At 40.7% G+C, this 16,315-nt stretch overlaps 1 protein-coding gene across 3 annotated transcripts in view; it reads right to left on the bottom strand.

The window, feature by feature from the left end:
• Window positions 1-5,772, bottom strand: part of CNNM2 (cyclin and CBS domain divalent metal cation transport mediator 2) — a 151,368-nt gene extending 145,596 nt beyond the window's left edge. For all 3 annotated transcript variants that reach the window (XM_031955769.1, XM_031955770.1, XM_031955771.1), the window contains exon 1: window positions 3,152-5,772. In XM_031955769.1, coding sequence (XP_031811629.1) covers window positions 3,152-4,763 — 1,612 coding nt within the window. In that variant the 5' untranslated portion in view covers window positions 4,764-5,772. The remainder of the gene's footprint in view (window positions 1-3,151) is intronic.
• Between the last annotated feature and the right edge of the window lie 10,543 nt (window positions 5,773-16,315).

The raw sequence follows: 16,315 nt of genomic DNA, 5'->3' as shown, positions 1-16,315 counted from the left end.
TTAAAGTCTAAGCCATTACTTTGCGTCAGCTTTCTCCCTGCCCCCCCCCCCCTTCCCTCGATCATGCTGGTTTTTCAGGCAATCACTGAACACCATGCATATACTACTAATTCCATATGCTATATTGCTATTAAAACATTTCAAAATGTTTTCTTTGAATAAAGATGGGAAATAAAAAAAAAAGTTTCTCAAGAAAAGAAGACAAAAATATAGGGAAATGATAGATGACAATAAGGGACTATCAAGCAGTAACTTATGCAAAATCACTCAAAAAAAATTTTGAGGGGGGACAGGATTAAAGAATCAAGATTTTATAAGCTGAGGTGGGGGTAAGGTATCTAAGGCAGAGAGAACAAAGTGAATATTAGCCAGACTGAAAATGAAAAAAGAATTTTATAAAAGACAACAATCATTTTCATTATTTTGAAATAGAAAGACAGTAAAGTATTTAGGAGTAGTTTCGTGAAGTTTTTCTGTGTTAAAATCATTGTGGCCGATTGTTGGTTAAAAAAAAAAGGATAAATATAGTTTAGTTTACTGAGGAGTAGTGAAAGAAGAAACAGAATCCTTTACCCTATCCATATCTCACATGTACATTAGTTATTTGCATTTTCATTTCCCCCATTAGAACTTGAGCTCTTTGAGGCCAGGGCCTGGTTTTGCCTCTATATCCACAGCACTTAGTACAAAGCCTCAAACATATTAAGGATTGATTTGTTGACATGACTGACTACCCATTAAGGTGATTATGGACAAGTAAACTGTCTGAGAATTTGTTGATCAATCCATCTTTTTTTATTAGCCCAATGTAAACTACCAAACTAGATTTCTTTATGCTATATTCATGTGGACATTCATTCATTCAGTGAACAAATATTTGTCCAGCAGATGCTGTAGTGTGTTAAAACTATGATAGAATGTAGTTTGGTTAAGACTTAGTCACTGCCCATGTGGAACTTGCTGTCTAAGAGAAAGCTAAGACAACAAAAATAGATTATAATATACTACGTTGCATGGTGTGTTAAAGAGTTGCAAAACAATGTGCTAAGTGAAGTCTGAAAGGTATCGGAGAGGCTCAAGGAAAACTGCAGAGGAAATGCCATTTGAGCTGAGTTTGAAGGATGGCAAGAATTCAACTAAGGAAAAGGGGGGAAAGAAAGGCATTCCTGGCACGGAGAATTCAGGGTGGTTAATTGGGGGGTGGGGGGGAACACAGATTTGTTTTGTTTGACTGAAATGAAAGAAGGGTGAAACCAGGGAATGACAAAGGAATTTGAATTGTACTGAGTGGGTATTAGTTAGTAACCCCAAAGATTTATGAGTAGAGTAGAGAGAGACATGACTAAATACAAGAAAGAGTCTTCTTGCACAATTATCAAAAAATTAAAATAAAAATGGATCGGAGATGAAAAAACCTGGGAAGAGGCAATATACCAAATAGGTGCTAAAGAAGGCCTGTTCCAGACTATTGTCAATGGGAATAGTGTGATGGAGGAACATGAGATTTTGCATAGGTAGAATCAATGGGAATTAGTAATTAAATGAGTGTGAGGTGAGGGAGAGGGAAGAGTTAAAGGTGACACCAAGGTCACAAACAGGGGAGAAAGGGAGATTGGTGGTACCACATACAGAAATAGGTAAGATGGGTTTAGAGATAAAGTATAAGGCTATAATAAGGCTAATCCACAGAAGCCTGATTTCTGCAAAAATTCACTAGTTATCCCATAGGATTTTTGTAGGGGAAAACACAAATCTTAAATGATTGTGATTATTAATTACTCAAATATTCAATTTTTTGTTATTACTAATTCATCCTGGAAAATGGAATTAAGGAATATACAGATGGATCAATATTTCTTATTCTCACAACTAAGAAGTCACTTGTTAGTGTAGACTTTTTCCGTTAGAAGGCTGTCAGAAATCAAAAAGACATCTCCCAGAATTAAAAAAAAGTTGCTAAAACCCAGTTATTAAAAGGTCCTTAGATGTCCTTAGATTATTTTCATCAACCGAGCATGTTTGTTTTCAAAGCACTCTACTAGAAGATAAATTAAATGGCTTTTTTTTTTACATTTATTTTAAACCCAGTATATACTCCTACCTTTAAAAGAAAAGATTCTGGCTACAAATCCTTGCATGATAAAAAGACACAAGACAAATACTATGAGGAAATCAGTCTATATAGTCTACTCTTTCCTACAAACAACCTTGGATCCCAGCAATTGCTAACATACTTCACCTGAATGTACCAGGTAGTCAAGGTTAAAAAGAAAACTTATTAGGTCAGAATTACTAAGACCTAAACAAACAACTATTAATAAAGGGATGCAGCAGGTTAAAGGTCAAACTTTGTGCAGGACCCATATTTGGCTTTGGAAATTCTATTGGTTGTTTCTTGTAAATGTAAAAACAAATTGACAAGAAAGTTAAGCAAAGATATAACCTTGGTGAAAGGTTAACTTTGGTCTTCCCAAATTACATGCTAATAACTAACCTGGTTCTAAAAAGCTCTTCTCTCGCTGAAGCAGGTCACATCTAGGCGGCTCAATTTTTCAGTGGTACTCGGATCACCTCCCTCTCTCCCTTCCCCCACGGGTAGACTAGAAAAGGGAAAACCAAGTACCGTGTAGCCAGCCTGTTTTGCCTTAGGGGCTTAATGCAATCATGAAATGGAGCACAAGAAATGGCATTTTCCAAACACTGGAAAGATGAGGGTTTGGGGAATGGTTGAGCTAAGTCCCTCAGAGCTATTTTTAAAATATTAGGCAAGGGAATCTGCAACTACAAGTCAACATCTTCAGCACGCTTAAATCGCCCCAATCTTGCTTCCCCATTCAAAACCAAATCAGGGCAGCAGAAGCACCTATGAACACCAAACTCCCGGCATTTGTTCCTTCGAGACTGCCCCGAGGGGCGAAACAGCGGGTTTAAGCCCCGTCCATTTTAAAGCACAAGCTCGGAAGACGGGGCCAGTCCTTTCACATGTACAAACCCCTCCCTCCATCCTCCCGGCTATGCAAAAAGGCAGAAGATAGGGAGGGAGAGTTCCAGTCAACTGATCACCTTAGGGGAATAGGGGAGGAGAAACTAAGGGAAAGGAGGGGAGGAGCAGGGAAGAAGCAAACCAAGAAGAGATACCAAATTCGCCCACCTTTCTTAAACTCTTCCAGCATGGCGTCCAGCTTAGTGTCATTGAAAACAAAATGCAAAGGGTGATTGTAAAACTTCGTGATGGTTTTCAAGGGAGTGGAGTCATCGGGATCCACGAACGCCAAGTCCTTGACAAAGAGAAGGTCCACGATGTTGGAGCGCTCCCCTTCGAAGACCGGGATGCGAGTGTAGCCGCTCTCCATGATCTCCGACATCGTGTTGAAATCCAGGATCGCCTCTCCAGTGATCATGAAGCAGTCTCGCAGCGGAGTCATCACGTCCTCCACCGTTTTGGTGCGGAGCTCCAGCGCCCCTTGGATGATGTTGAGCTCCTCCTTGACGAGGTCGTTGTAGGGGTCGGTGACGCGAAGCATCTCCAGCAGTTTCTCGCGGTTGTAGACCGTGCCGATCTCCTGGCCCAGGACGCAGTCCAGCAACTTGCTGACCGGGTAGGAGGCAGGAAAGGTCATCATCATGAAAAACTTGGTGAGGAAGATGGTGTTGGCGCCCACTGCCAGGCCGTGCCGGGAACAGATGGCCTGAGGCACTATCTCCCCAAAGATGACTATGCCAATGGTGGAAACCACCACGGCCACCAGGCCGGAGCCCGCGATGTCGTCCAGCAGGATGGTAAGGGTAGTGTTGACCAGCACGTTGCCCAGCAGCAGGGAGCACAGCAGGTAGTTGCCTTGCCTGCGCACCGGCTCGATGCGCTTGGCGTAATTCTTCTCCTTCTCTGTGCCGCAGTTCTGCACGATGCGCAGCTCCATGGGGTCCAGCGCCATCAGTCCCAGGTTGAGGCCGCTGAACATCCCCGAGAGGCAGAGCAAGAGCGAGATGAAGATCACCTGCAGCCAGAAAGGTAACAAGAACTTCTTCTCCTCCCCCACGATCATCTTCGTGTCCTCGCCATCGTGGTAGATCCAGGTGGTCTCTGCCCACGGGGGCGGAGGGAGTCCGGCCACGCCGCGGCCGCTTTTGCCCCCTACGGCGCTGCCCGCTGACCCGGGGCCGCCGGCCGCCACGGGCGGCGTGGAGAGCGACGTGCACAGGTAGTAGGATTTGCTCTTCTCCGTCTTGCGCAGAGGCTTGATTTCGATCTCGATGATGCCCGACGTGCGGCGGTTGAGGACGATGTGGGGCAGGATGATGATGTCCGAGGTGCGGATGCCGCAGCGCTGGGGGCCGCTCTCCGGCTCCGGCTGCAGGGGGCCCCCGGCTCCCCTCTCCCCATGGCCCTGCCGCCGCCGCTCGTGCTCAGTGAAAGCGATGCGAGACCAGGTCTCGTTGTTGATGTTCTGCCCGTAGACCCGCAACTTGACCCGGGTCCGCTCGCTCACCCGCAGCGCCCCCCCTTCCATAAACGACACGTCGTTCGTGTCTTCCAGCCTCAGCCCGATGATCACCGTCTCCTCCGCCTCGCCGGCCCCCGCGCAGCTGCCCCCGCTGCAGCAGCAGCTCAGCACCAGCAGCAGCCCCGCCACCACCCGCAGGACCTCCCGGCCGTGGGCACTGGGGCTGCGGCGCGCCGCCATCTTCCAAGTGGGCAGTGCGGCGGCCACCGGCCCGCCCGCCATCTTTACTCCGGGCTTACAACCGCCACAGCCAATCATAAGGGGGCTGCTCCGGCTGCGGCTTCATCCTTCTCTCTGGCTGCCCGAGGCGCAGGCACCGGCACCTCAGCTGGGCTGCCACTGGGAGTCCTCCCCCGGCGCTTCACTGCCCCCTTCCCTTGCTGACACTGACACTGCCGGGGCCAAATACTGGACCTCTAGACTGAGTGGGGAGGAGGAGGAGGCGGGAGCGGTCAGGCACCCACTTGAAGAACAGGTAGGCCAACCAGTCAGGAGCGAGCACCCGCCCTCTCAGCTAGGGGGCTGGAATGAAGGCGTGGCCACCGGCTGCCCCATGGGCCAATAGCAAGATAACGGGGTGGGGCGATCTTTACCCCGGCCCCCTCACCACGCCAAGTTTCCAACTGCAAGGCGCGTGACTCTTGTGTATGTGTGAGGGGAGGAGGTGTGGCCAGCAGGAACCCATAAACCAATAAGAGAGCCGAAGTTGACGGAAAAAGGTGGAGCCGTCCGAGGACTAGCCAATGAAATTCGAACATCCCGCCAGCCCGGCGCTCTCCTCCGGGAACTTGATAGTAGACCGAGGCTCGTGCATTTTTGCAGGTGCAGTGTCAGGTTCGGGGCTCTGCCCCGCAGCGTGGCATTTTGCGCTTCGCTCGAGCAAATGCATAGGTTGGCCGCTTCTCATTTCATCGTTTGGTGCGCGGGACTTGGTACAGGCGCTGCGTGGGCGTGGCCCTGATCTGGCACCATTGGCGGGAGGTCTCTGCAGGGTTAGAGGAGCCAGAAGGTGGAAGCGCGCGTGAAACTAAGCATGCGTTTTTATTGCCCAGAGCATCGGGATCATGCAAGGGAAAATCTTTTTCGCGCCGGAAGCGGGTGAAGAGCATCCTTTGCAGCTGGCCGGGCAGCTCTTCCCAAAGACACGTGTTTTCCAGTGTCTGCCGGTGGTAGAAGCGGGTTGGCGTTGAGAAGGCGCCCTCGGGCGGCTTATAGAACCGCAGCACCGCCTGCCGTCAGCGGAGGCGTCCTGCAGATTAGATGCTTTCTACGCCAGCCGCAAACGCTCCGCTCTACTTTGTATATATGTGCATAAAATATATAGGGAGGTGGCAAGGGAGCCTTTGGGAGGAGCCCTGGGAAGATCAGGAGAAGCCTTGTGGAGAAGGCCTTTTAATATCAAGTGTTAATTGATAAAAACACTTAAATTAGTTTTTTATTAACAAATTAAATTTTAATTTATCACCAAATTATAATCTATTAATAAGTTGGTTTATTAGATTAAGCAGTGATCAAAGTATTAATACTTTAAGTACTAAGCTTTGAAGGAAGCTAGGAATCGTAAGGGAGAAAATGAAGAGGGAGAGTTCCAGCTTGTGCTAAAGTCCCGGGGGTGGGAGAGGCAGTAGACCTGAAGTTTACAATGTGAGAAGGAGAGTAAAGTGGATAACAAGCCTGGAAATTGAGGCCAGATCCAGACAGGAGTCGGTTTTAAATGTTGACCCGGGGAATTTGTGACTCCACACCTGAGACTTAGGCTGAATCATGGTAGGATCAAAATATGGAAGATGGACCTCTCCTACTCACACTCTGCATGACCTTCAGCAAATAAATGACCCTTAGTTTCCTCATCTGTAAAAAGGGGTAATACTTGCACTTTATGTCCCATAAGGTTTTAGAGTTCAATTTTATATGCCCAGGCAATCAATAAATGGCCTTCAAATTAAAAGAAGGCACTTCAGGTAGTGATCTGGAAACCTTAAAGTGAGCTGTCTTTGAAAACACATACATACTTTTTATACCTTTGGATGGATCATGTTGCAGGGAAATCAAACATGTCATACTAAGTTAGAGAAGAGGTGTCAGTTATTTTTAACAGCTTCAACATATGACATTTAGTTACCATTAATTTTTCCTCATCCCAACCTAGTTCTCTGCCTACACACTCACTCTCTCTCTCTCTCTCTCTCTCCTTCATCCCTAGAATTTGTATTTAAAAATCAAAGGTCAAAAGGAGAAAATGTGACTGACAAACATGACTTAACCTGTCCTTTTCCCCTGAAATAGTAAACTAAGATAGGTCATTTAAAAAAAAAAAAAAAGCTAAGGTGTTTTGAGGATAAGGTAAGTAGTTAGATGAAAAATTACCAGAAATAGGGCCATAGAAAGGATTTTTGGATTAATGCAACTTTAGAAATAGCTTTTTATTGTTGTTTAGTTGTTTCAGCTGTGTCTGAGTCTTTGTGACCCTTTTGGGGGTTTCTTGGCAAAGAAGATGGAGTGGTTTGCCATTTTCTTCTCCAGCTCATTTTATAGATGAGGGAATTGAGGCAAATCTGATTAAGTGACTTGCCCCCGGTTACACAGAGCCAGGGTAGATTTGAACTCAGATGGATCAGTCTTCCTAATCCAGACACTTTGCTAACTAGCAGCCCATAAATAGATTAGGAGTTCTCAACCTGGAGTCCATGAACTTGGTTTTTTAAAACATTTTAATAATATTTTTATATAACTGGTTCCATTTGAAATCCTTTATATTTTATGTTATGCATTTAAAAATGGTATTCTAAAAAGGACTACATGGGCTTCATAAGACTATCATAGGAGTCTACAAAAGTAAAAAAAAAAAAAAAAAAAAATTAAGAATTACTGATTCAAATAAAATACTTTGATAACACAAGGATCTCAGAATTTCACCAGGCAATCCTTTTAAAAAAACACAGGTCACAACCTTGTCTTCATTCCTTTGCACAGTGCCAAGCAAATACTTAGGTGTTTAATTAATGCTTATTGACTGCCTACATCTCTATTTAGAAGTAAACAATAGAGGACTTTGGAGAATTGTTGTGACCTAAAAACCCATTTTAGGGAGCAGCTTCTGGCGAGCATCTTTACCCTTTCCCAGCCTGGTCATTCAGATGACAATTCATTACCATGCCCATTCTTAAAGTCTTTTCAATTTGGTATTAACTACAAAAGATTATGCTCTATTGGCGCAACTTCCAGTGTCCCAATGAGGCAGAAAAAGAGGACTTTAAAAGATAAAACATAAATATATAAGAAACTAGGTGCAGGAGAAATAATTCTACTGAGGAAACCCCAAAATCCCCTTCATAGCTTGTCAAGTTCAGTCATTTCAATTGTGTGATCCCATTTAGGGTTTTCTGGGAAAAAAATTTGGAGTGATTTGTAATTTCCTTCTCCAGGTCATTTTACAGATGAAGAAAAGGAGACAAAAGAAGTAAGTGACTTGCCTAGGGTTACACAAGGTCAAATTTGAACTCAACTTTTTCCAGCATTCTATCCTTTGTGTCATTTAGCTGTCCCTTCATAGCTACAAAGCTAGAAATGGTTTGCTTTTGTAAAAAGTTGCAAGGCAGCTAAGAGAGAAGAGGATTTCAAGATCTGTAGATGCCAAATATACCCCTTCCAAAACAAGAGTAAGGTGTTGGGCAAAGGTGCCAAATATTTTTCTTGCATTTTTAAAATAAACTGACAGTACAGTATTGGGATCAATGGGGATGGGGTAGGATAAATGAAGAGATCGAATAAAGAGTTAACAAGACCTGTCTGGCCCCAGACATTTGCCACTCCGGTGACTCTGGGGCAAATCACTGAAATTTTCTTGGCCCCAGCTTCCTTATCTGTAAAATAGACTGCCAATAACACTCATGTCACTGTTGTGAGATTTAAATAAGATCATATACTACAGTGTTTGGCAAGCCTTAAAGTTCTGTAAAACATCAGTTGTTATTAATGGTATAGCTGGAAATATGGAAATCCCCAAACAAAAAATATCAGAAGGGTCACACTAACCATTTGTTAGCTAAAAAATAAAAAATTGCAGTTCCTCTGAAATGTAAATAGGATTTCTTAGAAGAATAAAAGGATTTTTATACTTACTAAAGGCATATGAAGTTAATTCTCTTCCATAGTCTAAGTAACTGAACTTAAATGGGTTCACTTAGTACCTAAACTTAAGTCTGTTCCACCAATGGAAAGGATTTCTCTGATGGAGATACAATATTAAATGTTGAAATAGAGTATTTCTGGAAGCCCCATCCTGTGACTCTGTGATTCTTCTGGGGATCCTTCTTGCCTCAGGATCCCTTTACCTGGTCAATAAATTTAAGTATGTCCTTAATGTTGGTGCTATTTAATAAAGGCAGGAGGAGACAGAGACTGACAGAGAATACCAAGCCCTAAGCAGATTTCTGGCTTCAGTATCCTTTAGTCCCATAATTACTTAATGCTCTTTCCAAAGGTACTCCTTGTTCTGTTTCAAATAAGGTAACATGTATAAAGTGCTTAGTATAGTACTTAGAATATAGCATAGAACATATATAACATTTATGAAGCACTTAGCAAAATGCTTAGAACATTAGTAGGGCAAACTCTTGTTTCCTTCCCTCCCCTCCCCTTTTGAGATTCTGTGTGACCCTTTAAATGTACCCATTTAATTTTAGCGAAATCAGACATTCCTACCAAAAGCCTCTTGCACACATAATTCTCATTAACTGAAATAATTCTCAACAACAAATCAAAATCAAAATATGAAACTATGATTTCTGTGATTCTCAGGTCTGTAAAGGCTAATTGGAAAAGTCTATAAATTTCAGGATTTGTCAGGAGGATCTGTGAGAATACCAGGATTATGAAAAGTATATATATTTAGTCTGGAATTTTTAGGATAGTATATAAAACATAGATATGACAATATAATCTATGGATTTTTGTTTTCAACATAAACCCCAGACTTTATTAGAAATTATTTCGACTTAAGGAAATTACTTAATATTAAAGATATTCAAAACCCTTGCAGAGTCAAATTTTAGACCCAGGTCAAACCCTGGCTGAATCTCCAGAAGGAAAACAGGAACTAGGTAAATACCAGATCTGGTAGCTCTCCCCTCAGAAGCTACCTTGCCCTACCCTGAATCACATCTGCCCTCTGGGAAACTAAAAGGTTTCTCAGGACTGGCAGAGTGTTTGTTTAAACACATATGGTGACTTTAGCAGGAATGCACATTCTTCAAGGCCAGGAGCAGAAAGAAAACAGCAGTACCATTTACCTTTCCAATAGGATTTTCCAGTCTCTTTTTTACTCCCTCATTTCCTGCTTTCTCTTGGCCCTTCCTGGACTTTTCACAAACCAGTGGCATCCTGACTGTACATGAATAAGAAGGAAAGCTTCTTCAGTCTTCAGACCTCATTCAGTTCGTGGGATGCTTTTCTGCAACCCCATTCATAAGCTTTAACATCTCTAACCCTTCCCCCTGCCTTGCCAGGTAGGAGAACAGAGCATCTTTAGGGGGAGGCTGGAGCTGAGCAAACAGAATTTGTGTTTACAGGGCCTTTTCTGCAGCTCTCTTTGCTTGAGCTGTGGCTACCTTTTTCTTCCACCTTTATGTAGATCTGGTGCTGCTGCTACATTGTTTTCAGTCTATTGTTTTATGTCTCTTTGACAAAACTTCTCTTAGGCCCAGGGCTGCACACTTTTCCAGGGCTCTTTTTATGCTCTTTAGAATAGCCCTTAGGCAAAAGAACCCCAGCTCTCTAAATCTTGGGTGAGCCAGTTCCCTTCATTTAACTCACTCCACTTGAAATTTCCCCAAACAGGATGATTTACCCAGGCACCAACTGAATTGACTCCAACATTCTGTAATTGACTACCCATCATATCTAACCAGCTGGATGGAGCTCGACTGGTCATCTCTGTGTAGATGCTAAGGCTCTGGACTTTACTGTTGGCTTAAACGGTCACTTAAGTATCCCTCACCTGGCTTACCATTGCAAATAATGAAATCATATGACCCACGAATAGCTGGTAGGATAATTGCTTTTCTGCAACCCAAAACACATAAAGGGATTCTGTGTCAGATACAAAGTATCTAAAGTTGAATCTAAAAGATAAGGATACAAATCCACTAGGTAAATACCTCTTAAAGAAAGCCAGAAAATGTAAATACTTAGGATTCCCACTTACCATCACCCTACCATCACCCACGCTGTGACCAGCACAAAGAACATAAGCAAACTTGCAAGCTTGTGATTCAGTGTCCAGATGTGGCATCTGCCCACTCCTCCAACGGCAATGACTCAGCCTAAACCCTGGCTCAACCCAGAAAGGGTAGTAAATACTGATTTTGCCCAGCCACATAAAGAAAGCAACCATGAAGAGAAGCAAAAAATTCAGGCAGCACATAGCAGACGAAAAAGTCAGCTAGAGAGGGTATAAGCATCAGCCCCTGAAGAAGGGAGACTGGAAAACCTAGCTGAAGGCCAAAGCTTTTCTGTGGAGTTTTCCTAATAAGACCCAGGCCCTGCCCTAATACAAGAATGAAGGCAACCAGACCCTCAACTTCAGGTCTCTGTGTAGCAGTGAAAGGAGGAGAGACCCAAAAGAAAAGACGATTATTGGAAATAGAAAGTCAGAAAGACCAAAAAATATGGTCTGAATCCAAACCTAAATCACAAGCATATAACCCAAAAGAGAGGATCAAAAAGTAAAAAGGAATTGAGTAAAACCTCAAAAAGAGTCTAAAATACCATGAATAAATATTATACTATGAAAGAAAATGAACCAAAATAGCCCAATGAAAAGAAACTCCTACATATGCTACAACAATCATGGAACAATCACAAGAAACTCTAAAGTGGTTTAAAAGAAAAATGAAACTACTCAAAAAAGAAATTGGAATTTAATTTAGTTTGAAAATAGAAATTCTTGATATAGAATTCAAAAACAAACAGCAAAGTAGAGAAAATTATGTACATGATAGAGAATCTCTCCCAAAAAAGCAGAAGCTCAGAGAAGAACAGATATGAAGAGTGAGGAAAGAAAGAAAAGGAAAAGAGAGGAGAGAAGGAGGGAGAAAGAGAAAAAAAGGAAAGAGAAAGAAAGGAAGGAAGTAAAGGAGAAAATCCTAAATTGGAAACAAAAATTGACAGGAAAAAAAAATAATTGAAAAAAAGTGCTTGACCTTAAAGATAAAATGCTCAGATATAAGGCTCATAGGAATTGCAAAATAAAATAACATATAAAAAATCAATAAATAATATAAGAAAACAGTCAATTATTTTTACAACATTGATCCTTAGAGTCCACATAGTAGCAAATGGTGGATAAATTGGAATGAGCACTAGACTTGGAATCAGGAAATCTAAGTTCAAATCCTCACTGTAGTAGCTGTGTAACCTGGGAAAGTCATTTATTCTTAGTTTTCTCATTGGAAAATGAAGATAATCATGGCACCTACCTCACAGGGTTATTTTGAGGATGAAATGAGATAATATATGTAAAATGTTTTATAACCTTTAAAGGACTCGATTAAAGGCTATTAATCAGAACACTGAATTAAGCAATAGCTATAGTTCATCAAATTATAAATTACGTTTTTGGCGTTTTGAAGTATATAGCTGATAAACTATCAAATAAGTATTTGGGGAATATGGGATGGTTAAAGAACTGTTGAATCAAAGTGGACAGATTTTTTTTTTTTATTTGAGGCAGTAGAGGAGAGGAGAAGAATTTCTAGAAGATAGAAGATGAAAAGAAATGAGCCATGAAGAGTCAGAAGATGCTAGAGACAGAGGACAAAGAAAACAGAGAAAAGGTGCTTAGGAAAGATAGAATGCAGAAACTGACAGGAACTGAACACAGCTGAAAACAGACTTTGCAGCTGATTTGAGGAACTAACTGATAGGAAGAAAGCATTGAAACTACTTGAAGAGAAGCAACCATCCTGTGTGAAGAGTTGGCTAGGCTTATTGCTCCTTAATAGTAAATAGCAACATGCTTAAATTGTTCTTTATTGGCCTCTGTAGCTTGAAGAGCAATGGGACAGACTGGCTTTTTCTCTGCTTTGTCATGAACAGCTATGAGAGCTGATTAATTTTTTTTTAATTAAAGCTTTTTATTTTCAAAATATATACACAGATAATTTTTAACATTCACCTTTACAAATCTTGTGGTCTAATTTTTCCCCTCCTTTCCCCTACAACCCTTCCCCTAGATGGCAGGTGATCCAATATATGTAAACATGTGAAATTCTTCTGTACATTAATTAAAAAAAAAAAGGATCACCTGCTACTTGAAGAGCTGGCTGCAAAAAGGCTATTTCAACCCATATCTTGGGAAGGATAAACTACAGAAACATAGAGGAGATCTGAGTAACTTTGCACTTCTTTGGCTTAAGATAACTGCATTGAAATAACTTAATAATTTCTCAGAGCCCTAGGGAGAGGGGCCATGTACTCAAAGTGCTTGACACTGCATCAAGTTTATCAGGAGAGCTGTGACGACAAAGGAAGCAGATAGTAAAAAAGCAGTTTTGCCCAGATTATTCACTAAAAAGATCAAGGGCATCAAAGTCTTCCTTCAAGGGTCAAAAGTTATCTGGGCACATGGGGTTCTAAGCACCTCCCGGACTCCCTTCTATATAGACACTGCGTTAGTGGAGGACTGACCCAGATTTATAGGTGGCCTATGATTTTTTATTTATTTCTGCTTTCGCCTTCCATTTGAGTAGATGTTATGATTTTTCCTTCTTTTTCCATTCTAATAAGTAAATGATATGTTTATTCTTTCTTTTGCCCTATTGTTTAATAAACATATCATTCAGTTAATAAGCATTTATTATAGTCAGGCACTAATGAAGAGAGATAAAAATATGGTCCTTACACAAAGAATTGGAAAATAAGTGAATGCCCATCAATTGGGAAATGGCTGAATAAGTTGTGGTATATGAAAATAATGGAATATTATTGTTCTTGCTCCATAAGAAATGATGAGCAGGCTGATTTCAGAAAAGCCTGAAAAGATTTAAATGAATTGATGCTGAGTAAAGCAAGCAGAACCAGAAAAACATTGTATATAGCAACATACTCTTTTCACCTGTTTTTCTTCTGTTTTTTTTTTCAATTTTTTTTCTCATGGTTTTTACCTTTTGCTCTGATTTTTCTCTCCCAACATGACTCATAAAGAAATATTTTAGAAATGAATGGACATGTATAACCTAATTTTTTTTTTTAAAGAACAAGTTAAAACATTGTACTTGGTTCAAAGAACTTACATTGTAACGGGGGAGATAATAAGCAAAATCATACAAAATACAGCATAAATGGGAAGTAATCTGAAAGAAAGGCACTGGAATGTAATATATAGGATATAAAATGACATAGGATTAAAAAAAAGGCCTCCTGAAGGAAGTAGGCTTTGAGTTAAGTCACAGAGTTCAAGATAACATAAGGCAAAGACAAGAGACATGGGGGAAAGCCATTAAAGAGCATAGAATATTGTGTGTTTGGAACAACAAACTTGTGTAATTGGATTTTAGAGTACATGAAGAGAAATAAGAAGACTAGAAAGGCAGAAAGAGACTACATTGTAAAGAACCTTAAATATGATCTTGGAGATAATAGGGAGCCAGTGGAATCTATTGACATGGTCAGATCTGCAGTTTAGGAAAGTTGAAAGAAAGTTGAGTGAGATTTCAATAACAATCAGAAGGTGACTGAAATAGCCTAGATATGAGATTATGAGCACATACATCAAGATCATAGTTGTGTTAATGGAGAGGAAAAAATGTAGAGGAAAATTATTATGCAGTTATAAATGACAAGATTTGACAAGAGATTAGAAATATAGGGTATGCGTGAGGTATCAGGGATGACACTCCAATTTTTGTTTTGCTTAACTATGAATATTTGTTATAAGAGTTTTACCTTTCTTTTTTCTCAATTTCTAGGAAATAGAGAGGAGGGAAAGGAAGAAGGGAGCTAGGGATAGTATTGCAAAAAAAAGAAAAAAGGGTAATTGAACCAGCTTTGGACTCACAGAAGAGAAAAAAAATAGACGAGAAAAAAAATCACAGACAAAACAGAATAGTTTTGAAAGTTACATATTAAGGGCAGCTAGATGGCAAGATGAATAGAGCATTGACTTTGGAATTAGGAAGACCTACCCTCAGCCACTTAGTAGCTGTGTGACCCTGGGCAAATCACTTATCTCTAATTGCCTCCCCCAAAAAAGGTTAAAAAAAAGTTACACATTATACTATCCACCTTCAGATGGAGAACTAAAGGACTCAGAATGCAAACTGAAGCATATTTTTCCTGGATATGGCTAATGCAGGAATTTGTTCTGCTTGACTATGCATATTTGATTTTCTTGCTTTTTCAGTGGCTAAAGGAAGAGAAGGTGAAAAGGAGAAAATTCAGAAATGAAAATAAAAATTTTTTTAAATAGTTAGATATTGGAATTATATATTATAAAAGAAAACAGATTCAGAATGCTATATATAATCCTTTTTCTGTTCTGTGGAGATGCTAATTTTAATGACGATTGTTACCCCTATGATTATAAAAAATAAAATTATTATTTAAAGTTTTCATTAGTTACAATTAGCAAAGTGACAGATTTCCTATGTGCACTGAATATATTATATAGCCTTTCTAACTCCCTTCCTCTACCCTCCTTCATTCACTAAAAGAAGCTGTAGCTAAAATTCTACTTGAGATAAGTCCAGATAGCTATTGTTGCACAATAAATTGTATTACATATACAACATATACAACTGTATACAAACAATACACCTTGCCCCAGTGGGATATACTTTGGACCTGCTTTTTAGTTTTTTTGAGAAACCTATTTTACAGCTTTTGCTATTTGGTTGGGTTTTTTTGTTGTTGTTGTTTTTTATGACTCCAACTTTTCCCTCCTTTGATTCCATGTTTTTTTTATGCCTTATTCCTCCTACTCCTTCCTAGTCATGACCCTTTTACTTGCGGATTTTCTCAGGCCATTACCTCTACATTACCACTATTAAGGTTTTCAATCTCAGCCCTGTAATTATTCAATTCAAGTCTACACTGTCCTTTGCACTCCTGTAATGTTGAAGCTCATCCACAGCCAAACCTTGACTCTGAATTACTCCCAACATCCACCTCCTCAGCACCCAGTTGTGCTAATAAGTGGAGTTAAGTCACACAATTATGCTGACTAAATGTATTATAAATTTATGTTATCTTAATTCAACTGGACCTTCCCTTTATTCCTTCCTAATTGATTTCCAACTTTATCCCTTAAATAAGCAATTCCAAACTCATCTTCTCTCCTCAAGCCTCCCAGACCGTCTCCTACTCCCTTTCTCAACTAAAGCCCTTGCTTTTTACTTACCGAGAAAATTGAAATTCTGAAGGAAGCTCCCTCTTTTCTATTTCAAAACTCTTTGATGTCATTCCCCACCCCCCTTCCTTCCAGTCTCTGACTAGGAGCTGGTCCTTCTTGCCAAGGCCAGTCCTCTGCATATTCTCTCAATCCCATTCCTTTTTACATTCTCTGGAAGATTGAAACCTCAAGCATGTCCCTGTAAATCTTCAACTTCTCTCTCTTGGTTCCTTCCCCATTGCCTTCAAACATGCCTAAATCTTCTCCATCTTTAAAAGCTTTTTATTATTTTTCTCTTTCCCAGATAATTCCTAGAAAAAGTTGTTTATACCGATTGTTCCTATTTCTACTCCTTTAACTCTTCAACTCTACAATCTGCTTTCTGATCTCATCGCTCAATTGAAACCATTCTCTCCAAACT

This window comes from Sarcophilus harrisii, chromosome 2, assembly GCF_902635505.1.
Source record: "Sarcophilus harrisii chromosome 2, mSarHar1.11, whole genome shotgun sequence".
Taxonomy (NCBI): domain Eukaryota; kingdom Metazoa; phylum Chordata; class Mammalia; order Dasyuromorphia; family Dasyuridae; genus Sarcophilus; species Sarcophilus harrisii.
The sequence above is the reverse complement of the archived record's forward strand: the minus strand, read 5'-3'. Positions and strand labels throughout refer to the sequence as shown.